General features: G+C 34.9%; 1 protein-coding gene across 5 annotated transcripts in view; it reads left to right on the top strand.

Annotated features, from left to right (window-relative positions):
• Positions 1-26,966, top strand: part of LOC142343298 (gamma-aminobutyric acid receptor subunit beta-like) — a 79,597-nt gene that overhangs the window by 7,829 nt on the left and 44,802 nt on the right. For 2 of the 5 annotated variants that reach the window (XM_075395115.1, XM_075395113.1), the window contains exons 2-4: positions 1,133-1,762; positions 6,900-6,938; positions 19,696-19,781. In XM_075395115.1, the coding sequence (XP_075251230.1) occupies positions 1,707-1,762; positions 6,900-6,938; positions 19,696-19,781 (181 nt within the window). In that variant the 5' untranslated portion in view covers positions 1,133-1,706. Of the gene's footprint in view, positions 1-45; positions 255-1,132; positions 1,763-6,899; positions 6,939-19,695; positions 19,782-26,966 lie in introns of those variants that run through there. The other 3 variants (XM_075395114.1, XM_075395116.1, XM_075395117.1) reach the window with 3 other exon arrangements.

Genomic DNA, 26,966 nt, shown 5'->3' with positions numbered 1-26,966 from the left:
TAGCATTTTTTTAATGAATGCTATTCGTTAGAGGCGAACAGTTCAAGAACTATTACCAAAGTTGCTGTTGAAACTGTTGTTGTTGTGTTGTTTTTATTTGCTTTTGTCCGTTTAGTTATCAGTAAAAACTTCCAAAATTGCCTACTTTATTTATGATTTCAATTTCTGAGAGTTAAGTTTATTATCCGCCAAAAAAGTTTACTCTGGTACAATCGAACAATCACGACTAAGATCAACAAGTCCAGTAGCTCTAAGTTGCAATATTTTTCACTTTTTACCCACAAAAAGTTGTTCACCCTCTACTGTTTTTGTTTATATGTAAATTTAATTTTTCAGAATAGCAACAGTCCATAACCGGACAGTCATCTATCTTATAAGATCTTGCAAGATAAGTGTCCCGATCTTGCATCTTGCAAGATAAACACTAAATGCAAGAATCTTGCAAGATCTTACACGACATGACCGTTGGAGTTTCTCTGGGGAGTTTATTGACCTTTACCGTTGATGCGCTTCAGTTGCTATAAATTTTCAGTCCTTTCAGTTTGGTTTAACATCTGTCGAACATTTCGGATCTTTTCCGTTTGTGCCCCCCCCCGTACGTTATGCGCCCCCAGTTACAGAACACGTGCCAATACATAGTAAATCATCATGTAAAAATATGGTACGTGAGTCTGGGGGGGGGGGGGGGGGGTGCAAATAATATGCGCCCACTAAGCTGGGGGGGGGGGGGGGCAAACGGAAAAGATCCAACGAATTTCAATAGTCGAAGTTGAATATTCGAGTCCAAATAGGTAACATGTCTATCAAAAATCGGATCTATTCTGTCCCCCCCCCCCCCCACCGCCAGTGTTTTTAAGACCCCAGTTACAAATTATATGTTGTTATAGTACGTTACTGTATAAGAAAATAGCACGTGCGCGTGAGGGTCATAAAAAATTTATGCTCACTAAGCTGGGGGGGGGGGGGAGGGAGGGGGGGGGGAGGGGGACAGAATATATTCCAAAAATCAGTTCTGTTTTCAACAAAAATAGATTTTAATATTTTCGTAATTTGTTTGGGATCATCGAATGACGGAATAGCATTTTTAATATGGCAATAATTCAGACAAACTGGTAAAGTGCAATCTGTTCAGGTTCACTCTGCCATCTGTGACACTAGTGTATGTATGTTTGCAAATGAGCAAATTTGATTGGCAGATGAGAAAAGCCCCAGTGCAATCGCAGTAATCGCTGCAACTCAACCAGAGTCAAACAACACTCCAAATACTCGTATACATTTACAACAGCTAGCATCATCAAGCACACCACACCGAGAACACTTTAGACGTCCAGGTTCCCAATCCAGTTACAAACCCTTACTTGTTATCACAATTCGAGTTCTCCTGTTTATACTGATTCGAAGCTTGACGCAGATGCTTTAAGCTGACAAGAAGATCTCGAACAATCAGAAAGTTACAATTTCTGAACAAATAGAAATTAGATCACAACGACTGCAGTGACTCTTCGAACATCGAATACTATCGATACAACCTAAGCATAACAATCGAAGCAGAACTCAACTAAAAACAGTACAACATTTGACAAACGAGTTCTCAAATTCCAAGTTATCTTGACACAGAAGGACAATATTAGACCTAGCAACCCTGTTTTGAGTGGTTTTCGGGTGCCTAAACTTGGTACAGGGGCAGACGGAAGGAGTTGGAAGGCATGGATGTGAAAAAGAACATTGTGTTGTTTCTTGCTGTGATGTTACAGCTTACCAGGTAAGTTGAATTGGTACCCTGATCATTGTAACTCAGCGCTGATTCATGGTGTTTTAGTCTGAAGTCATGGTATTTTAGTCTGTATTTTTGAACTAACCATGCTACTGTCAAGTTACTTTTTAACTTGGTCAGATATCAAAGAGAAAATTGGGTTTCTCAAAACTCTCTGTACAGTCTAAATCCATAGATTAAATTATTGTTGTTTTCAATTGTTTTTCTAGCAGCTATATTCTAGAGATAATGTGGTTTGAGTCGTTTATAATAATAGAAGTACCGATGATAATAATATTTTTCAAATCTAATGAGACATCAATATAAATTACAAACACATCACTAGGGCTTGCAAATCCTGGTCACCAAATTCAAATTCAATTTTTTTTTAATTTGTTTAGCTGGAGCGCCTTGGTCAAACTTTATCTTTCAACTGCTTTGAGAAAAAATTCCAAATGATTATGCTGTTTTAGATAATTCGGTATTAGCCAAGTCAAGTCCTCAAAAGCGTAGTTAAGAACCTGTGCAATATGATTCAAAGAGAGATAGATTTGGTATACAAAAGAGCGCTAGTGGCTCGTATCAACTCGATAGTGGTTGAAAACTAAAATGGGCAAAAGGTAATGATTTTTGAACAGCTGTGCATTGGTTCCCAGGGTATAAGATTGAAGCGAAATGAACAATATCTTTCTCTCATATTACACTGAATATTTATAAAATTTTGTTCAAAATCCTCAAAACACACTGAAAAGAGTAACTTTACTCGAAACTGTAAGCATTATTCAAGCCCATGTTTTAAGATTAGGTTTTATAAGCGTGCGTTGACAACAATGACAATAGGAAAAACTAGTTCACATTCGCTTCAAAAGTGGATATATCCGTCACATTTATCCTCATTGCTTCAATTTGAGCAAATATGACTAATGCTGACGAAATTTTGACACTATTGTCCACAGATTACCGTTACATTTATTCACACGTGAATTCTGCTTTTGAAATTTGTATATCTTAATCTGTTTTATTAATTGTTTCGATTACTACAAATGACTGAGGAGCACTTAAGTGACAAATTGATATAATTATAATTTTTCGGAGAAAAGTACCTCAGTAACCGTTCGTGAACATTGGCTACGTTAAATGACTGAAACTGCGACAAAACTTTGACAATCTTGTCCACAATTCACCGTCAAAACTTTTTCACAATTCAAATCTTAGTCAAAAAATGGATAAATATGACGAAAAAACTTCACATATGTCCACTCAAGGCGGCAATTTCTAAAACCGTACGTTTGACGGTGTAATTCAGAAAAAACCATAAATTGATCGTAGTAAGCTTTATTAACATTTTAGAGTGTAAATAGAAATATCAAAAAGAATTCAATGTTACACGTTCAGGTCTCTCAATATAAAAATTGAAATTTGTCAGATCTTACAGATCTTGCACGATAATACTTCTGCATTTAAGCCAATTTATATTATGTAAGACCCGATAAAACAAAAATTGGACCAGTTAACTTAAATGCTGAAATAGTAACAGGTTGCAATCTAGCAATGTCGTGAGGAGAGCTAGTTATTCATCCTCTCTTTTTGCCTTCCCCGAAAATTATGTTATGACTCTTCCCAATGTAATTATCATAAACCATCTAAGGTTTTTTTTGTTACCTTGGTCTCACTGCAGATTCAGTGACCAAATTCCCTGTTCTCCAGCATAAATTAGGAACCAGCAATCTTTTCGGCGTATTAGGAGAAAGAATGGCAAACTTATGTTTGCAATTTTCTGTCTATTTTCTACATTGATATATGCGTAAGATTTGTTTGTAACTCTTGAAATTATTTCAAATTTTCCTTAATATATTTTGAAGCTTTCAAACAATGAGTTTAATTCAAAAGAGAGCTAAAAATTTAATTCAAAAATGATAAGATCCAACAAAAATGACACAATTCTCCTCAGTTGAAAATGACAAGCAGCTGCAGAAATTTGCTATAGATAATGAGTACAGCAAAACTGTCTTCAAAAGAAGTACAAAATGAATGACTATTTTTTTGTCTTTATAAAAATTTGCTTAAAAATATTGAAAACTTTAATCAAAACAAACTCGAAGTGTTCGTGCATCATTTTTTGGAATCATGCATCATTTTTTGGAATCAAAATGGTTTAAATGGACCCGAATGCAGAGATAATTCCAGGGAACTTTTGGGTAGTGCAGTTTAAAAGTTTTATCAGTTAAAAACATACAACTTGCGTGGTTAAGTTCTGTGTTCTTCCGTGTGTGAACAATTTTTTTTGTGAACGGTGGCAAGGCAGAACAAAACAAACATTTTTTTCAATTGCCTTGAAAAAAAGCGTCCGAGTTATTCGACTATTGCAAAATTGTCTCTATATTTGGTAGACTGCTGCCTTGGACAAACATCAAGAGCCCACGTTTGCTTTTTTTAAAAGATATTGAACTATTGATGTAATTCTCCTCAAACACAGCTCAAACGGAAAGAGATTTTTCTTCCTAACAATTGAAACCATAAAAAATATCAAAAAAACTGGAACAAAAAAAATTGTTGTCTATTACAGCATACTAACATATATAGCGAATGATTGGTTACACGATCACCTTTTTTACGTTTTTTTTTTTGCTTTTTTCCCCTCAATTTCTACATTTAAGTGAAAACCTTGCTTTTTTTCTTAAAATATTCCCTTAAAGCATGTATCTTTTCTTCAAAATCTTGAAAAAATTAAAGAGAAAAATTGAGAGTTTGTTTATGTATTAAGGAAGTATAAGATAGAGAAATTTCTGCAGTATTATTAAAAACTTTTTTTTTGAAATACGTTTTCCAAGATGAAAAAGTTGATACTAAAAGTGATAAAACGATGAATCAAAAAAGATGACTAGAATTAATTCATTTGTTTCAGTTTAAGTTGCATTTTAAAAAAATAAATGTTGCAGCGTTGAAACATATGAGCTATCCTGCCTATTTTTTGAGTTTTCTTTACGACGAAAATAATTAATTTCAAATTTTAAAGAACAGATGAGCTGCCTTCTGTAGAGAAATGTGTTACAAAAATAGAATGTTTCGCTCTATCGTGTTTTAACTTTTTCTGTGATTTGTTAATTTCAAATGGCCTCTTTTCAAACGGAAATGGAATCCTAATTATTTTCATTTTAAATATAATATGTGATGAAATGATATCAAAGCGGATCACTGATAAGGTGCTCAGCACACTCTCGTTATAGAATTCCATTTAATCTTTTCCTCAGTTTATGTAGCGTCAACCGAAAATTTAAAAAAATAATGACAGGCTGCACAAGTTTTTTTGTTATTACAAAAAAAAATATTGGGTCTTTCCCATTATAGCCGCCAATGAAACTATAGCCTTCCATGAAATTATAACCCCCGTTATGGTCTAATGACTTTGTTTGTTGGGGGTTATATGTTATCTTACCACTAAGATTGAGGGTTATAATGGAAAAGACCCACAATGCTTTTGATTGAATAAATTTGGGTACAAAATAATTGAATATTAAATTTGTTCACCTCTTGAATCTGAAATTATAGACCTCTGACTACTCTATTAACAATCAGCTACCATGTTTGCGTACAGATCATTTTGATCTTTCCGTTTGTGCCCCCCCCCCCCCTCCGTATGTTAAGCACGTGTCATTACCCAATAAATCATTATGTAAAAATATGGCATGTGCGTCTGGGGGTGCAAAGGGTATGCACATACTCAGCTGGGAGGGAACAAACGGAAAGGATCGTATGATTTTGATCTTTAGTGCTCTCCAGTAAATTATGTGCCCCCCCCCCCATTACAGAGAACGTGTCATTACATTCGAAACCATTAAGTAAGTATATGACACGTGCGTCTGGCACATTATGTGGCGCGTCGCACTCACTAAGCTTCGGGGGACCCAAATGGAAAAAAATCTGATATTTTTTTCATAGAATTTTAACAAAGAATAAAATTATAGCAGTATCGCAGACTTATAAGTTCACGTAAGATCAGGTAAGTTCAGATAAGTACCATTAAGTACCATGAAGATCTTACAAAAAAGAATTGATAATCCACTCGCTCCGAACTGCAAACTCAGAGCAATTAAGAATTCTATATCAGTAGCTGCGTGCCAGTCTAAACGCAAGTCTAATTTCTTTCTCTGGAACTGGGCTAGTCTATTTTAAAATCTTACAAATCCTACAAGTCTTAGCCAGTTTTTTGGTAACACGCAAGCTCATTCTCTTGTCAAAACAAATTTTCAAAAACTTTTGCGTAAAAATTTTATATTTCAAAATTTTATGCAGTACGTGCCAAATTCTCCTGGTTAATTTTTTTTCACTCAACGAAAACTCGCATAATGTTGAAATTTTAAAACAAAGATTCTTGATAAGATGTCTTTAATGTCTTACAAGTTCTGGGTCTTTCCCAATATAGCCCCCACCCCCCCCCCCCAAGCTTAGTGTTCCGATAACCTATAGCCCCCATCTTGGTAATTATACAATAATGGGGGTTATAATTTCATGGGGGCTATAAAGCGAAAGACCCCAAGTTCTTACACACTGAGGCTGAAAATGGATAAGCAGTCATAATCAACTATTTTTTATACTTTGTCACCCCATCCCTCTAGTTTGTGTGTGCTCTTAATTGTCTCTGTTCATGCTTGAAGACTATTGTACTAACAACGATGATAAACAAACAAATTAGAATTATCCTACTTATTTTGAATGATTACACTTAACCTGGGTATATAGCCGAAAAGATAGTTGCCAGGGTCGATGTGGCCAGACCGAATTGACCTCTGATCAGACCATCTTCGATCCCACATATGTTCTTGGTGCGCTTGAATTACATGGTCTGGAGAAGCTTCGAGAGCACTTTTGTCTGGACAATGGTTTGGAACTTGTCTGATCAGAGGCCATTTCGGTCTGGACCTCAACCTGGGTGTCCTTAAAGATCACAGCAATAATTCTAAGATTGTGATCTCAATAGAAACTGATCCACTTGTCATATGTGATTTGAGTTGTTTTCACATTTTATGAAATCATATCGTTAATTGATATGAAATTCATGGTGCTAATTATTGAATAAATAGTAGATGCGCTATAGTTGCTGTTGTTGTTGTTGTTTTTTTTCTGTTGTTTATTAATGTAACTGCAGTGCTGCTGGAAACAACAACGAGACTTCAATCGAAGAAGAGTAAGTTATATTAACAATAAAAGCGCCCGTGAAAATATTTCAGTTGCTATGCTTATTAGATGTTAACTAATTAACCAGACTATTTATTAAATATTTTCGAACTCCTATCAAATCCTATCAACACCTTGCCAGTCATGTTCTGCAACTATAGACAGGTAAAAATGCCTGACATATAAATATTTGTATGTCGCTTCCGGACTCACCGCTCAGAGTATTTCAGTACTGAACCAGGGTAAATCCAGGACTGTTGAGACCTTTTTTGCGGTTGTCCATTCTCTGATCAAGACAAAATATAGACTGGTCAGTCTAATTTCCAGAGTAGTTTTAGTCTGTTTTTATTATGATCATAACGTGGATACAGTCAGTATATATTAGCACTCTGGCTGATGAAATTGTTGATCCGACAATTAGAAACGAAAAGTGCCGGCGTTGAGGTGCTTTTGTATTTAAAAAGATAAATTAAATTGGTAAAGTAAGTACAACTGTGCTTTGAATTATGTTTGGGCTTTCGAGTCATTTTTCAGAAGTTCGCAGTCAAAAGAGCCTTCGCGTCTAGAAAAGAGATTAACCGTACAAGGACATAGCGTTAGTATTTGTCATATATAACCTAAAGCTTGCTGCATCTCTTCACTGCAAAATCAAAAATAATCCCCAGTGATTCTGGAGTTTCAATCGTGTAGGATCCGATAAGATGTTGATCAAAAATCGTTATCGTGTAAGATCTTATCTGGTCTTACACGAAAAAAATTCTGCCCTACGTAAAATTTAATAGTGTAAGATCCGATAAGATAATAATCAGATCTTATAAGATAATAATTCAATTTTTCTGAATGGTTATCTTATAAGATCTGATAAGTATCGTATCAGATATTACCTGATAAAAGTTCACGTAGGGCAGAAACTTTCATCGCGTAAGATCTGATACATGTTTTAATGGTTTCAATATAACCGTATAACGTAGTCAAGTTCCTATGAAAGTAAAAACATTGCCGGTCAACGAACCAGTTGTGAAATAAAAAAACGTTTATTGATTCTGTTTTGGCGGCAATTTTTTTCTGAGTCTTAACTAGGTACTATGGCTAAACTTAGCAGCCCAAGATAGTTTTTGTCCTCGAAAATGTTCAGCCTAGTTTGATAATCAACGCTTCAAAAAGCCCCCGATACTCCAATGACCATTTTCACCAGATTTTTATAAGATAGTACACGATAATTTTTTTGTCAGCGAGAATTTTTATGGGGCAAGATCGTAAAAGGCAGAATTTTTATCTTGTAAGATCTGACAAAAATGTACTTCTATCGTGTAAGATCTTACCAGACATAAAAATTTTTTGTCGTGTGAGGCCTGATAAATTGTCTTACAAAGTCTTACAAAGTCTTACAAGTCAGGCGACGCATAATTTTATAAGAACTTATAAGACAGTTTTGTAAGAAATTTTGTAAGAAAGATCTTAAACGATAAAAATTCTCAATTGTCTGGGGATTACGAGCGCGTAGAATAACATAGCGACCAAGGTAAAAATTTAGATGGAAAAAATCAATTGGCTACGACGTTCGGTTTGTTATAATCAGGGCGTACGAATTTTTTAATAGTGAGTAAAATAACAAAGAAAAAAAACTCTGACTTTTGACTGAGGATACTGATGTACAATTTTACATGAAATAGACCCATTTAGTGCTGTTTTTCAGCAATATACTGCTTTTTTCGTAATATTTAAGTACTGAAATACACTGTGTGATGACTCCGAGCTTCTACAAATCTGTGTTTTGATATATTTAGTAGGTCTGAACGCTGTTCCATTTACATTTTGTGCATCCTTTATATTTCAAATTAACGTATCTTTCACAGCTCTTGCAGTTTTTCCCGTCTAGTTGTATCTAGTAAAAAACAAAACAGCTAAAAACGCAATAATGTCAAACCGCGCACAGTTATCTAAATTATTGGATTTTGCTCTCGAGAATTTCGGTTAGGTTTAATTCAGCAGTTTTTCGGTTTCAAATATTAAAAAAGAAGTTGCTCATCGTGATATCTCACCGCTCTGTCAGTTTTTCCCATCCAGTTGTTTCTGGTTAAAACGAAACAGATCAGAAACACAAAATTCAAAGCAGCGCACAGTTATGTCTACCTAAATTTTTAGATTTTTTCCTCGCTGATGTTAGTTAGGTTTAAATAAACAGTTTTTTGATTTCATTGTTTCTGAAGATAGCCAATAGCGTTTCATAATTGAAACCGTGATGTCGTTTTTTAAGAGCACCTTCGCTTTGAGAACCAAAGCTGAGCAATGACCTTGGTCACAGCATGGTATGAAAAAACAAAAATATTTCCATTTTTTTCTGAAGGCCATTAATATAAAACGACATAGCGGATAGAAGTCTAAATTGTTGCTTCGGTCCCCAATTTTTAGAATTTCCCACTAACAACGACGTACCTGTCACTTTTCTGCCAGTTTTCCAGAACCACACGGCAGGTAACACTTTTTTCTGGCCCATAGATCTCCTGACAGAATGATAGCTACTATGTTTATCCATAATTGCTTTCAAATTTGGTGTTTAAAAGCCTTTTAAGTTAATGGATCTGGAAAATTTTAATGCAAAGGTTACGGCAAAAAAGGAACGGTTTTTGGCGTGCTTAAATAAAGCCCGCAAAAGAACTAAAATATTATTCACCAAGGTCGAGAACTGCAAGTTTGTGGAGTTTTCTTTAGAGTTCTTTTAATTTATTTGCACAAATTTTAAATTTGGACATTATTTAATTTATTTTGATTATTGCAACATTGTTCTCCTTTAGTTTTCTGTCATATTTAGAAGATATAGTAATTTGTTGAATTTATTGTTAATGATTTTTACAACTTGAGGCATGGCGAAAAAATATGTACAGAAGAGCGGATCACTTAAGAAAAAAAATGTTCGGAAAAGCATTTTTTACTAAGTAAAAAAACTCATTTCTCAAAGATGAAAGTGTAACAAAATGGTTTTCTACAATAGAATTTAAAGATTTACAGGCCTGAATACTATATCAGAAGAGTGATTTGATTTTAGAAATCAAAAAGGACTCAAAAGTCAGCTGTATATATACTCATTATCAGTGGGAAAACGCAAAGATATGAAACTGTCACTGCTTATGGTTTTTGTTCTACGCCGAGAAGGATGCCTTAATTGGAACGCGTTGCACTATTCGTACAAATCATTTAAGCTTTCGGGTGTTTCATGATATTGCAAGTACATTATATAAGTAGTGGTAGAAAATAGCATCGGATATAGATGCAATGGAACTGTTCTAACTATAGTAATTCAAATAAGATGAAACTAAACTTAAAACTGCTCTATCAGAGGTTCATTTCAATTGTTTTGATAGTTTATATCAACTTGGCTAAAGGATTCTGGGTGAGTCAAAATTTCGCTTTAACTAGTAATTTGAAATCGATTTGTAACAAATCCATTTGAACTTTAGCTGATTCCGTAGAGTCTGCTGCCACCAAATGTTCTAAAAGTTTCCACTTTCCATACGGGTAGGAATTTTATAAAGATGTCTGTTGCCATTGTCTAAGAAAGACCGTAGTAAAATGAAATAGTCCATACTTCTGGTTTGCCGGAATGTAGTAAAATTTTGTATCGATGTGCTTGCTCTTTTTTGCACTACTGGATTTTGGCGAAGTCTGATGCTGTTCTGGTTTTCCTCTCCAATCGGCTTTGGACGGATGCTTCTGTTGGATTCCAGATTCCTCTAGAAGTTTCTTCAAGCAGAGTGATTTTTGAACTGCTGCTTCAATCCACTGAAATACTGCTTCTGTTGAAGAAAAAGCAAATGTGGCCTGCTTCTTGACCCTCCAGCTGAGTACTGTGCCACCACGTCCATTGAGATTGAATCAGTAACCCGTGGTTGCTTTTCTGTCGTTCACATCCCCAGACCTCTTTGCGTAAATTCCACCAAAAATTCACAGCTGGCTTCTTTTGCGTGTTTAGTTTTTAAAAGTTTCGAGCCATGGAGGTAACGAAAGAGCCGCTTTTTGCATAGCCAGTGCTCGCAGTCAGTCGGAACCTTTGAGGGTTTGCATTTGCTGAAATCCTTTTTTTAAATTAGGTAAGAACCGCCAAAATATTAATTTTAAGTTATGTTTTTGGTCATATTTAACTTTGCCTTCTGCTCGTCTGATTCTGAGGCCCAGAAACCAGTGTAGTCTCCCACTGCTTTCAATGTGGCAGTTTTTCCTCAAGTGCCATTTGGAAAACGGATATCACTATCATGTTTCTTTGTGATACTATGATGTTGTCAACAGTGACCATTGTGAAGTTGCGGTCATCTCTTGCCACTCCCGCAAAAAAGCAATGATCTTTACTGCTTCTGAAGACCCGTGCCTCAATAGGAAGTTTGCCTTATACAAGTTGTTAGCAGCCTGTTTGAAGCCAAAATTTTTTTTTATTCGGCATATTAACGTCTGACCTGCTCATCCCTGTTTCAAAAAATTCCTCCGGCTGTTTCAGATACAATAGATTTATTCCTCTATTGGCAAGTGCAGGAAGACCGTCATGTCATAAAAATGGGGCATCACACTGTCTTTTTTGCGAATAGCTGAAGTAAGATATTTAACGTCTCTGGTCACATGTAGATGCCACTTTCTCAAAATAAATAAGTCATTTGTGTTTGTTGACTAAATCAGTGGGTCCCAACTTAAACTTGTAGACCCATTTGCGCTGAATAACGTCTCTGTCTTTTGTTGCTTTCACGGGGTTGTAAGTCATGTCGTCTTAGAGTGTCCTGGTATCTCAACCCATCCGTTCTGTTGTGGCACCTCTGTTATGGTCTTCTCCTCAAGAATTCCGGCGTCTAAACAGTGCAAATTAAACTATTGTGAGAGAACCTCGTTTGCATTGTTTTTCTCTCAGCTTAGTGGGCGTCCCTATAATGAAATCAAACATCTACAGGCTTGCCAGCGTTTCACTCTTTGCCTTAAGCAACTCTATAAACACACATTTTATGTACTAGTATGCAAACACAAAGTAGAACTAGAACCGTGACAGTAACTCTATTGTGGTTGATCCAATCACCTCAGTGAACACACTGCCCTGACCACTTTCTCTTTTGCTTAGATTTCTGCTACTCATTTTACTAGAGCATTGGTCATCTTGGTCAATGTCCTGTTGCACCTCACAGCTAACCCGTTCTCTAGCTAACCCTTATTTTTTGTGGCTTCTCAATTATCGACGTCTCCTGCAGCTTGCGTTTAAACAGAACTTCCTGGAGTGCTCTGAGAGAAAACCTTTTGTATTGTTTTATATCAGCTTCTCGGGCGTCCTGATGTTGATCTCAAAATTCTTCGGGCAGGCTAACGCTTCACAATTTGTTTTAAACAAATTCTCAAACACAAATTTTGTGTACTGTTTCTGAAACAATGGGAGCCGTAACCATAACAGTGATTCGACTCTGAAATGTCCCAATCGCGACTGAAGATATTCTTTCTCCTCTGCTTGGATTTCTGCTACTCTTGGAAAAGGAGTCTTTAAATTCTTGGCCAAACCACACAGATTGCTCAAATTTTCGTAATAGCTGCTGTCTCTGGCGCAATCTTGACCAAATCCGCTTTATTCAAATTACCCAGTTCATTGCGCCGCTTCCCTGCACTGTCAAGTTTTTCGCTCCTGGCGCTCGTAGTGAAATCTAGAGTGCTACAGTATAAGTAGAACAACTCGTTTTCTCGTGTTACCTTTGCCCTAGTTCTGTTCTGGAGTTATGTTCAGCTGTCTAATTTCTCATAAATCAAACTATATCCGCGCTCCGTGCATCTTGACACTGATAACAGGTTTGAAGATGATTCTCACACAGCATTCGCCCAGCTTTCTTGAAGCCTCTCCTTTGGGACTTCTGGCAACTGATGGAGTGAGCAAAAATGTCCGGAAAAGCATCGATGTTTGTCGCTATGTGCTCCGGGCGATGCAGATACTGTAAACTAGCTTTTTATTTTCCGTTGAAATAGAACCGTACATTTTTTTTGTTTACTATAGCCAATGTCGGTTCCACTGCCACTGACTCATTTCTGCCTCCAAACTTTTCTCTTGCATGCCTTGTCTAGGTGACTCGTCTCGCCACACTTGTTGCATCGCTTTGTCCCCTTCTCCTTGTAGGTTTGTCAAAGTGTCCAGGGAACCCAAACACAAATCAGTTTCCTTTTTTTGGGTCCCCTGTTGATATCGCGCTTCACTGCTGGTGCCGCTGAACCTTTTTGTTTTTTTTCTGATTCTATGAAATGCTCTCCTAATGCTCTGCAGCCTCTACCTCAAGTATTTCAAGTTTGCTGACGGGTTGAAGTTTTCCTCTATAATGAAAGTTTGCCTTGCTTGTTGCAGCTTTGTGAGCGGCTCCTGTCCTCCGATAAAAAAGATCTGCAGTCAAGTCAGCTGTGTTACCAAAGTCACCAGTCTTGGTATCTCCACACTCAGAATTCTGTCTTGCAAAACATTCAAAACCATCAATGGCCTATGCAGTCTTCTCCCACGGAGTCAATTCTCATCAGCATAATGGTTTGGTGCATCTGGAGTCTGTGCCAGAAGGTGCCACTTTTATTTTTTTCCCTGTGTTGTCAGCAACTTTCTTCTCATATGCATCATTATGGTTCTTTTTCGCATTGCTGGCCCCATTGACCAGCCGTAGAGGCTCATTTAGTTGCTCGTCTGTCCCCAGTAGTGTTTTTTAGAGCGCCATGGTCTGCATCATTGCCACAGATATTGTGCCACAGATTTGAAAACTCTGCATCTTTCTTCTGTAAGTCAGAATCTTCAAAGTCTTTTTTCCATCGAAGAAAGAGAAGGAAAAACTGCTGTAAAAAATGCTTAGCAGAAGAGGATTATGACTGTCAAGGACAAATTAGTTATGTTTTAGAAAAAGATTGTTTGACTTTAAAATTGCTGGACTGATAACCTGTTGGGTTATGGATTTTCGTAGGCGGAATAAAAAAGACTTTTCAACTAAGTAAAATAAATAATTTCTCAAAAATGAGGGGAAAACAAATTGACTTTTTAGAATTGAATTTAGAGATTTCCAGAAGATAACTGAATATTAGACCAAAATTGTAACTTTATATTAAAGATAAGAATGACTAAAAAGACAGCTTTTTTTATACTCATTATCAATGGAAAAATATATATAAATTTATCACTGCACATGATTTAAGTTTTCAGTCCGAGCAGCTATCTTAAATGGAATTCATTTGCACTATTCTTAGAACTCATGTACATAAGCGATGTTATCAAAACCATAAAAGTGCATTAGATACGGCGTTGGAGAAATTGGCTCCAGGTATAGATATAATAAATCTGTATAATCCAAATCAGTTGAAATTGAACTTAGCATCGCTCTATCAGAAGTTCATTTCAGTCGTTTTGATAGTTTAAATCACTTGGCTGTGCGATTCTCGGTACAACAAAATTTCTCATCTACTGGTATTATATCTAAGTTTGTAGTCGATTTTCAACAAAGATCCAGTATGGATTGAAAGCAATGAAATGCAACAAGTGCTATTTTGTTTAAAGTTCCTTTTATTTCCGTTTTCTGAAGTGATTTTAAATTTTTTTATTTTGTAGAATTAGAAGATATATAATTTCTTGATTAACATAATTTCGTGAAACTTTATTTCATAGGAAGTGATCTGTTGAAAAAAATTGTCAAAAGGGACATTTAATATTGCAAGCATACAAGAATTCTATACTTTAAAATGCGTTTAAAAATTGGAACAAAACTCAATGTTTGTTGGTGAAAACTTCCAGAAATTCAATAATTGTTAAAGCGGCATCCAGTTCAGGATTGTAAGCTTGGTCGAGAACTGAGTTTCGCAGATTATTAAGACAATTTTACATATAATATCCAACATAATCTTTTGGTTTTCTCTTTAGACATGTACATTTCTGTAATGTTTGATGAATAATTTTTAACACCTTGGATGTGGATTTGAATTAACCAGTTCAAATACATTTTTAATTTTTTAAACAGCGCAAAATTATCCGCATAATAAGCTGAGTTCAATCTATTCATTTTCAAATAAAAATTCTTTTCTTCTAATACTTTTTTCTTTTCTTGTATCAAATATGTGTTATTTGCAAATTTGACTTCTGCGATTGTTGTCGTCACTGATGCGAATTTTTAATCACCCTGACATTTTCCAATTACTCTTTCCAAGTATTTTTCCCAGTTTTTTTCCTACTTTTGTTCACGATGTTGGTCTGCCTATTCGCTGCTACAGCCTAATGAAATCTTTATTTGACTGGGCAACTACAAAAGACCCAATGCCATATTAGTCAGCAGAAATAATTAGGACTCAAATTCTTGACACCACTTTTAATTTGCTCACGATATATTTCAGGCGTGCTTTGATTTTTCAACTCCTTTTCAACTATCTCTCTTTTTAGAAGTCCAACCGCGAATCTCTCTAATGTACCGCTTGAGGGCAAATTGGTTTTTATCATGATTACGTAATAATAGTTATGCTCAAAAAGTATGACGTACGCGGCGGTTTAAAATCCATTTCAATTCCCCCTGAAAGTGATGAAATCTTTTCATTTTTGCCAAATTGCTTCATTGAAAGGGTTATTTTGCTGAGGTAGACGAGTATTTCTGAAGTATAATGTTGTAGCAGATTAAAAATGATAATGAATTCAAGTGAATTTTGAACGAGTTGGTATTTTTTTGAACTTGGGGAAAATGGCGGTTAAAAACTTGAAAGCTCAATGTTATTATCTAAGCACCCCTGTGTTTGTGTATGGACTATTATAATGCGAGCATATAGAGTAATGATTAGTTAACAAAATATAATACTTTCATGTAATTGCCGCAGAAGTGTTGGGGATGTATTGAGAGTGGGGGGGGGGGGGGGGGGGGGGTTGTGAGTTGTCTTAAAAACTGAATGGGAATGAAAAGTTATATTTCTGGACGAAATCTAATACTTAAATTAAGTGAAAAGCTTTCAAAATAATTAATGAGCTGTTTTTCCTTTTTTTTCTGTATGACTCAGCTATGCTTCTTTTGAAACTATGTTATTTCAATGTTCTAGTCATTGTAGAATTAGAAGATATATATTTTCTTGATTAACATAATTTCGTGAAACTTCATTTCAAAGGAAGTGCGATCTGGTGAACTAGAACATTGAAATTACTACTTTTGAAACTATGTTATTTCAATGTTCTAGTTATAGCTAAGGATTTTGAGAATTTTTAAACGTGATCAGTTCTCTACTTTAATTATTATCTTAATTTAAAAAAGTTGAAAATAAAATTTCAGTATAATTTTTCAAATATTTGCTGCAGTTTTCTATTAAAAAATTCTTTCATTCTGATTTTTTAGCCTTATCTCGCCAAGTTTTTATGCTAAAACGACACGAGTATGTTTTCGGCTAATCGCACATCCATTAGGAAAGTTGTATGAAAGTTGTGACCATGGCGGAGTGTGGGCAGGTCAATTAGCATAATTAATGGAGAACAGATTTTAATGACCTCCTCTTCCCTCTTGGTCAAATCAATGAGAGATGAAAGGAAAGTCTCTTTCATTCACTCATTCATTCATTCATTCATTCATTCAACTGAAGAGGGGAAGAGGAAAAAAGACTTAGGGGGGGGGGGGGGTTATAGAACAGACTTTATTCATTTAGAATAGCTCCCACAGCTTACAGGCACCAACCCGCTACTTTTTACTGGAAGGAATTTCATTCAAAATTTTTCACCGCACCCCTCTCGAGAACAGTTTTTTTAACATTCGCAATGCAAAACTTACGCTCTAAAAAATATCTAGGTAAATTTACCTGCAACTTCTGCACGTAAACAAAATTGCAGGTAACACTCTATGAGTATAACACTGCAATTTCTAGGGGTATTGCAGGCAAATTTAATTAGAATTGCAGGTATTTGAGATTGCTTGCAGGTAAGTTGCATCTAAAATTTATAATCATTGTACTTGCAATTTTTTATAGTGTGCAATCATGCTAGTAATCAAACTGAAAAATTGACTTTTTCTTGACAAGAGGTTTCCTTATTGAAAAATATCATTTCTTGAATGATTATTGCTAAAAATGATTATTCTCTATCTGCTACCCACCTGCTCATGTAACCAGTTTTTTCTTCGTGTTTTGTTAAAATATACATTCCATTCCCGGGTTGATTATCATACAACTGCCTCTGATAACGATAAAGTCATGTATAATTCTTAGTAGCCATACAAAGATCGCATGTGATTTCCTAGTTATCGCGCAAGAAAAAAATACCATTTTTTGGAATTAGAGATGCATATTTTTCAATTTTTGAAGACATTGTGAAAATTTCCTAGTACCCTGGGTCAAGGCCGAATGGTTAACTTGTCAGAATTTGCAAGTATCTGCCAGAAACTTAAAAGGCGATGTATCGCCTTACAAGGTTTTCATCCAAAAACTTGCAAGTTCTTACAAGTTAACCATTCGACTTACAAGTCTCTTACAAGTTAACCATTCGACTTAAAAGTTAACCATTCGCACACACACCACCACAAACACACACGCCAAGCACATGCACATACGCGCACATATACACACGCAGGCACACACACGCGCACCAAACTGTAAATAAAACGTTGCAGGAGATGAATGTAAACGGTTTTTTGGAAAAAGTAAAACCTGGAAAAGTGTGAGTTGAAAATATAAAAAAGGGGCATAAAAATGAAGGCCGCTAAATTATTTTGAGAAATTGCTGACATATGAATTTTGAAAATCAATCACAGTCAATATTTTGGGAACATTAAAAAAAACCAATCATGAATAAGCTAATTAAGATCTACTATTTTTAATGGAAATACAAAAGGAACTCTCTTGAATTGATAAAATTCACAAAGTAATCATTTTGCCAACTTAGGTCAAATTGTATTAAATTATCCAAACATGTCAATTAACTCCCACGCGCTTTCAACGGTAAATGACTGAATGTTTAATTAAATTTATTTATCTGGCGTCAGAAACACACAATTCTATTAAATATTTAAAATCTTAATATATAACATCCTAAATAACTTTAAAAAGATTGATTTTTTTAAAAAAAAAGATCGACCGATTACATTCCGATTTTTTTGTGGATTGTAACAGACCAAGATTGGACCAAGAACAGCCTTGCTTTTGCTGTCTGTCCATTAAGAACACTCAATTATTTCGAATGCTATTTATCTAGATTATTTTTTACTTAAAAGATCAAAAATAAAAGCTGAATTTTTGATAATCATAGAGTTGAGATCAGAGAAAAACCGTAATATTTTAATTCCAAACTACTCTCAATGGAAGTTGAAGGAGACCTAGGTTCCCTTGTAGTTTACCAAGGTTTATCAAGATTGTGTTAGTCGTTTTTGGGAATGTACTTCCGGCAATTTTAATGAAAGTGGACTACAGAAGCTTATTTCTGGCAATTTTTGAAGAAAAAAGCTGAAATTTGAAATTTTTAGCCACATTTTTAGTAAAAAAAATTAAATCAAAATATTCAACAAAACTTTTTTGTCTTTAAAAATAAAATCAACAGTACTATTTTTTACTATTTATACTTTTTTAAATCGAAAATTTCTAAATTTTAGGCAAAAATTCCGGAAAATGTGTATAGAAAGAACTCAAATCGGTCAAATATTCACAAAAATCTAAACCACAATAACTCGCTCTAGAAAAAGAAGTTCAGAAAAATCTTTTTAATTTCATATTCTGCGCTGGACGGGCTTTTTAATGATACCACTCACAACTCTACGATGCATATATCGATCGGTCAGATTGACTGAACAAAAAAACCATTTGAGTATATAGTCCCCCCCACAAGAGGGATCGGAACAAAAATTGAAGGACGCAATATGTTATCGAGCCAATTTCGAACACGGCTTTTAGATTCATCAAAAACCGAGGACGCTAATAAAGTCGACCCGAACTTTATCATACCAATTATATATCGCAAACCGTATTTTCTACTTTACATAGGCCAAGAACGATCGTTTCATAAATATAGGTCTCGACTAGGGCAGTCTTTGGGTCTTAGATTCTTTTGGGACAGGTATGCGGAGAAAGTGGTCAAAATAGCTTGTTCTGAAAACTTTCTGACCTCAAATAGTTCTTCGTGTCTTTTCATTCTGAAGCTCCACGGCAATTTTTTCTGTAGGAATTCTTTCTACTTCAAAATTAACCCAACGTTATACCCTTAGCTATGCTCAGATTTTTTCCCTGTATGACAATTTTAGCATCTTGAAATTGTTTATAGATGCAGCATAATCCATTTGTTTTGCTTTTCGGTGGTCTATAATATGATGTATTTAACTATGATCGGTTGATTCGGTTAAAGGAATAGTACACTTGAGCCTCTTAGCTAATTATATGACCAAATGGTCTCGATTAAACATATATTTTTCAAACTATGGCTATAGATAGGTACGAAGCAATTCAATTGTTTTCTTGCCGTTTTTTCCCTAGTCAAAGCGGGGAATGCTTATCAGTCTCGCGAGAACCTCATCCTGGTAAACAATATGAAAAATTATTAAATGTCCGCTGAAAACTCAACATTTCTTGAAAATTCTGTGATTTTTATTACATTTCAGCCTATTGCTTTTTAACAGCTTTTTAACAGAAATTTTTTCACAGCTATAATCGAAACTAGGCTGATATATTCGCTAGCGGGTTTTGATATGTTTGCTGATAAGCGCCCTAGTTTGACTGGAATTGCTGTGTTGATGTAACAGTCCGTGTTTATTAGTATGAGTGTGACAAAGAGTGAGATTTGAGTTCGTGTGTTACAGGATCAAAGGTGATAAGGAATCTCTTCTGCTGAAGGACATTCTCAATTCGGATGTGTACGAGAAACGACTCCGACCCCACAGTGGAGGTATGTATTATATATTATAAAATATAATGTGGAGTGTCTCAAAAAGATGAAATAATTGAACGTTCGAAAATTGTTTAAAAATCGAGCATTTGAGCATGCATATGGTCATTTGAATGTCAAAGTTCTTATTCTCTTAAACACAATTTGTGCTTCCCTGTTCTCCGTGTTTTAAACTTAAAAATTGATGTTTTAACTCCGTCAAATGATTGTTGAAACGTTCTCCTATTTTAACTTTACGGGACGCGTTATAAATTCTTTTCTACACGCTACAATACTGAAAAAGTTTTTTCAATCCCCTGCCTCTGTTCAAATGTCTGTTCAAGGATGAGCTCTCACTTAACAAGAGCTCCAGTTGATTCACAGCCTGACTAAACTTGGGTACCCGGGTCGAGGCCGAAGGGTTAACTTGTCAAAACTTGCAAGTTCCTTGCAAAAGATGGTTACCTTGTAAGAACTTGCAAGTCGAATGGTTAACCTGTAAGAACTTGCAAGTCGAATGGTTAACCTGTAAGAACTTGCAAGTCGAATGGTTAACTTGTAAGAACTTGCTAGACAAATGGTTAACTTGTATGTTTCAGTAGAACCTGAAAAACACATTTTATAAGACGAATTTATGATTGATTTGTTTTTAGAAATTTGCCTGTTATATTGTAGTTGGACGAAAAAAAGAATCACCAAGAAAAGACTATCAGGTTTATGGTGTTTTTAAAAAGAAATTTTCAAGAATGTGTTAAAAGTTGTCGAAATGGTCAAAAATCGACCATTGTGTATCTCCATGGCATTTTTTTGAGGAGACGTGAAATCCAAGCTAGCGGGGAGTTACGAACAAAAAAAACCATTGAAATTGGTGCAGTGGTTGCGGAGACATACCTTTTTGTTTGCCGCACAACTGTCAACCCGCTACTACCATCCAAGCTTTTTGCGTTAATGGTGGTTCCATTTGTTTACAATGATGGTACCATGTACTGTAAAAATTTAAAACGTAAAAAAAGTATCTTTAACCAAGAGCAATGCGACTGATGGAAACAAAAACACTGTGAAAGGTATGGATAATAATAAAAGGAAAGGGAAATGGAAACCAGCCATTGTTGGGCTAATTTTGTTACCTAGTATGAAATCAATATTATTGTTATTCAAATGAATGATTTAATGTAGATTAGCACTCTACCGAAAGAATGCTAGGAGTAGCATGCTTTATCAATTTTTCGCCGATGTCAAAATCTATCTTCATTAATTGGTAACTTGTGAAGAGTCCAAAATGTAATGAAACTTTTCTAGTTATCAAAATAATTATTTTACGTTTTTTTCAAACTTTTCGTACAAAGATAAGCTTTTGATTACACATAAATTTGATATTGTCAGTTCCACTATCATAAAATTGAAGCAAAAATCATGTTTTTGTTCTACAAAAACACATGATCAGAGCTCGCGCGCAATGAAACAGAAAAACTGCGCAGTATATGTTGGAGGTACTCATCGCTAATGGTGGGTTTTTTATTTTTTGGAAATGGGTTAAAACCGTTGGTTAATGTTCCATACAAGAGATGTCATAATTCTAGGGGTACAGCTATAATTTTTATCTTCAAAATTACATTTATTAAATAGTATGTAAAAAAAACTAGCGCCTTTGCAAATTTGTGACTATCTGGTTAATTTCACACATTGTTTTCCACAAACTGTATCTTAAAACAAATAAAATTGGCTAAAAATGTGAAATAGAGCAAGAAAAGATTTTTTGGAAATTGCTTCAATTTTTTCTCACCAAAATCCACAAAATTGCCTATTTGGCAAACTTTAGGAAATAGGTAACAACATTATTTGTTCTTCTGATTCCGCACTTTAGAGCTGCGATAATCCACAGTTTGAGCTATTCAAATCCCACACTCTACGTCCCTTAGAAGTCAGAAATAACCAAATACTTTATGTTAGTCGGAGTAGTCAATAATCTGATTTCAAAGACGCTCTGGAAACAACAAACTGAGCAGAAAATGCTGGAATACTTGAAAATTATAGTGCACTAGTATGCAAACTAATAGATTTGAATTTTTGCACATTATACACTTGATTTTATAATATGTTTTATTTGGAAGAAAAACCTTATGCTAATAATTTAAACAAAAGTTTCCATATTTTAAGTTGCAGTTTTCTTTAATTTCTTTCTTATAACTATAAAAAGGAAAATTTTAAGTTTATTTAGTACTGCTACAAAAACTTCACTAAAAACGCCTGTGTATGAAAATTGATCGTTATTTTGTAATTTCTAAAAGATACGCCTATAAGAAAATTGATTAGTAATTAATAATTTCTGAAAGATCTCTTTGTATGAAAAGTGATCAGTAATTAATAATATTTGAAATTTTTTTCAATGAAAATTGATCAGTAATTATTAAACTCTGATATTTTCTTCTGCATGAAAACTTATTTGTATTTATATTTTTTGGTTTTAAATTGGGGAAATGTTTTGCTAACATTTTGTCCGACTTTTAGGACTTACAGAAATAGAATAGTCATTTAACTGTACGTAAATTAGACCAAAGCCTTGATTTTTAATTGATTGGCAGTGTGGACTGAAATGTTTGTATATATAATGTATGATGAAAAAATCTTAAATTGATTAACTGGTGAAATTTTCCAAAGGTATTTTAAAAACAATTATTTCTTTGTCCAAAACTATCGGATTTGAATGGTTATTACAATTAAATTTGAAGCTGCAATGGTAGCACCTTAGCAAAATGAACGCCCAATAGATAAATTTAATTCACAAAAAATATGCACACATTAATTTTGGAATATGGCGACAATTTTTATCACCATAATCAACAGTCTTGTACTCTCGTTTTCCACAAAACACAAAATGGGAAATATGGTGACAAACTCTGTAACCGTTTTTCACAAATTTAACCTTTTTAAGTAATTTGTTTTAAACTAGTTCAAGTTCCATTTGGTAGGGACGCTAGTTTGTAATGTGTTTGGAAATGATTAACTCATGGGTGACAAACTTATTGTAAACTGAATTATCATCTGCCTTTTATTTTTTCTTTCAAAAAATTTTTGACGCATCACAAACAAAATGTTTCAATATTTTTCCCCGAAAGTATGGTACAGAAAATTTCACAATGCTGCGGTGTTCGGAGAAAAAAAGCGAGAAGCATAACGCGTTTTTTGTTCCCAGAAACATATAGATCTGAAGATTAGAAGTGCTGTTTGTTCAAAAAGTTCTTCAAACGTTTTTTTTTTCATTAAATTAGAATGTTAGTAGTTCTTCTTGAATAAGCTTCCTTAAAAATTTTTCATTGATTGCTCTTTTATCATTAAAATTGGAAGTTAAAATTAATTTTGACCTAACACAGCCAACCGCAGTTAGAACAGATAGATATAAAGTATGGTTTCAACTGATGTCATTAGATTTTACGTGTTTAAATTTTTGAGATTGTGAGAAAATAAAAAAAAATCAAGACACGGCAGAGAGAGAGAGAGAGAGAGAGAAATGGTATTAAGTTGTCTCTTCCACTAATGGACTATTTGACACATCAAATCTTACATGTCAATCCACTGCTTCCTATTGTTAAACACTTCCACCAACCCACCCACCCACCCCCACCCCCATCCCCAACCCCCTTTTCAGTAATTCTAGCACAGTTCTTCAGAGAACCCCTTCACCAGCAGTAGTCCCCCTCCCAGTAAGTATCTATCCCCAATTCAAGTCAATCAAAACTTAAACCCTACAAATCTTCTCTCTTTCCATAACAGACACTTCATTTCCACCCTTTAAGGCCAACTTAGTCCCCCTGCCCATCATTTCCCTCCTCTAACCCCCTCTCCACTCCCCCCCCCCCTTCGAGCTGACTCAATATTGCCCTGACACTCTTTGTGATGGACATGTATTGATTACCACAATTGTATGACGCAGTCAGTGAGTGCATGCGTTACACCTCCCTCCTTCGATCCCCCACCCCCCCCCCCCCCCCCGCCAACACCCGACTTCTTCTCTAGTACAGTTCCGGCTGATCTGATGCCAATTAACTCAAACACCCCCCCCCCCCCTCAATTCCCTAATTCTTCCCATCCATCCATCCACCTATCTCTCCATCCGGTCGCTTCAATGCAGTTTTTTCTTTTTGCCTGTTATGTTCGTAATGAATGTTTACGATTAGAATATGCTTATCGTAATATTAGTTCACAGGCAGCTTTGTAACCGTATTATGGCAGTAAATTTTTTACTCCCGGTATGAACATTCTTGATAATCACACAAAGAACATATATGGTTCCATATAAGACATACAAAAATTCGGCTCTTTTCCGTTTGTGCCCCCCTGTACGTTTTTTGACCCCCCAGTAACAGAGTACCCGCCATTACATAGAAAATCATTATTTAAAAATATGGCACGTGAATCTAGGGAGGGGGTGCAAATAATATGCACCCTCTAAGCTGTGGTGGCAGTAACGGAAAAGATCCAAAAATTCTTAGTATGATTTGCAATGTTTACTAAGAATCTTGTATGATCTTTTTTTAAGTTCAATTTTAACCATATACGATCATTTTATGATCAGTAAAGGCCATATGTATGATCCTTCTATTGTTACTAAAATTCACAAAATCCAAACTATATTCTTTTCAGCTGACCTGCAAATCAATATATGAAAATTGAGAGAAAATAGTTAAAGCTCAAGATAAATGAAAATTTTTTAGATTAAGAACAAGTGACACAAAAGTATCTCGCGAAAAAAATAGTCAGGCAAACAAATAGTCCTGTTTTAAAAAGCAGAAAAAACCTGTTGAACCAGTAAATTAGTTAATAACCAAGAGGTTAAACATTTTTGAAACTTGAAAAAAAAATATAAATCAAGCAAGCATTTGTTAATATTATCTCAAACATATTGCCAAAATTCGTAATGATTTTGTTGTGTTCTTCCGAAAGCGTTTCAGTGGAAGATATACGAAATTCCAATCAATATTTAAAAATGTGCAATGAATTTTTGTTAACTTTCGAGCAGATTTTTTGGGCACAGATCGAATTTGAGATTTCTGGGGCTCATTTGTTATGTGCTAAACTGGGCTTTTTCAATCTTGTGGTTCCTTCTGAGTGGAACAAATCTAGCCAACTTAAGTTCAAAGCTTTTTCAATAACAAAACCGAAAAAGCAGCCAAAAGTTAAAAGCGCAGTAGAAGAATTTCAAAAAACATCAACAAACCCAAAGACGGCAAAAATATTTTGAAATCCATATAGTTTTAGGCATCCAAATCTTAAAAGAAACAAGTTGATCAAAGTACTTTAAAACACATACTTGGTCAAAAAATGCAACTACTGCTAAAGTTTGATTTTTAAAAATTTTCATTTGTTCTTCAACTACCCATCAGCCGTAAATATGCAATCATGATCGATTCAAGATAACTTGTATATTTGTTCCTTACGGTTTATCTTTTAAACTGGAAACAATATTTCAAGCAAAGAAGAGTTGTCTTCAAAAAAGGCAAAGCAGAAACCTATAATTTATTGAAAATATGAGGGGGCGCATATATGTTTTGCATAGCTCACTACAAAGGCTATCAAAAACGCACAATCATGTTTTAAATGTTGACAGCTGAACAAAAATTTTACTGTCAGATCAGATTTCAAATAATACTGAAAATCGAATGAGAACATTGAAGTTGATGAAAAACGTTTGTGAGAAAAAAAAGAGATAATTTTACAATTTTTTCATTTATTTATATTAAATTGACCTGAAAAATTTCAGCAGACCTGCAGCTGACTCAGTTTCATATCAGTATGGGGGAAGTCTGATCACATTACATTGCACAAAGCACATTTGCTCGATTATTTAGATACGGCGAATTGTTGTTTTACGCATGTATTTTACTCACTTGTATTAAGATCGGAAAAGTAAGCAATCGCAAAAAGTGGGACAAGCTCAAAATTTTGGTATATAGGTCGCTAATTTTCACATTTTACAGTGCAAATACTAGAGACCAGTGTAATTGACTCTGATTCTTTGATCTCGTCTCTGGCTCTGATCTATTCGTTTGATTTTGGGGGATTATTTACCAAATTTAGCAGTGCTATTTTCGCTAGAAATTTGCCTAGTCATGACTGAGACTTGGATGACACTTGCAGGTTAATTCTCACGTCAGAAAAAATTTTGAAGTACTTTTAAGCGAAACTTCTAACTTTATAGAAACTTTATTCTACCAAGGTTCCAAATAAGTTTATGTCATTCTCCCGGGATATTTTAAAACAAATTGTAAACTTTACATTAGGACCACAGTACAATCAAAGGCGTTTTTGGGCTATTGAGACTTTTTCCAACTAGTTTTATTGTTTTCCGGACCATGCTTAGACTTGTATCTAGACATGTATTTAGATTTGTATTTGATCATGACGTTCATAAAATGGCCAATAGTAAAAAATGGCAATATCAAAATTTTGAATCAATGCTAAATGAATCAATGCTACCCGGGCCGAGAATTTTCCCCAAAAATAACGGGGAAGAGAGTGTAAAGAGTGTATTAATAAAAAAATTACCCCCCTATTTCTCCGCTTAATTAAGGGTGAAAGAGTGTAATTATAAGAGTGTAATCTTAAAAAATAAAGGTGGAAGAAGGTAATGAGAATTGATCCCCCCATCTTCCCCCTGTCGAACATATTACTTAAATAGTCTGCATTAGCCATTGCGCCAACTGACACTAGGATCAGATGTTTCAAATTGTTTATATTAGTAATCGTGTAAGAGTGTAATTTTTTATCAGCTCACCGTAAATTACACTCTTTGCAAAGAGTGTAAAAAGAGTGGAGAAAAGAGTGTAAATACAGTGTAATTTTTTAAAATTACACTCTTACCCTCTTTTCCCCTATAAATAGGAGTGGAATACGCATTACACCCTAATCCCCGCTAATTAGGGGTGGATTAGGGGTGAAACCTCGGCCCGGGTAGATGAATGCTAGATCACTGCTAGATGAATCAATGACTGATATTTGATTTGCAAATGGATTGATTAGCCCAGAACTGGAACTGTCTTTGCATGTGACAATACGATTCATTAAAAAATCTCACATACGAGTCAAAATGCAAAATAGAAAAATGCTGATTTCGCAACACTTTTAAGCAAGAGCTGTTAAATACAGCATAAATACAGAGAAAAAAATCAACACTTTTACAACGGACATCTCCGACAGTTCAGTAAATTT

This window comes from Convolutriloba macropyga, chromosome 7 (assembly GCF_964194025.1).
Source record: "Convolutriloba macropyga chromosome 7, txConMacr16.3, whole genome shotgun sequence".
Lineage (NCBI taxonomy): Eukaryota > Metazoa > Xenacoelomorpha > Acoela > Convolutidae > Convolutriloba > Convolutriloba macropyga.
This window is presented reverse-complemented; position numbering and strand designations above follow the sequence as displayed.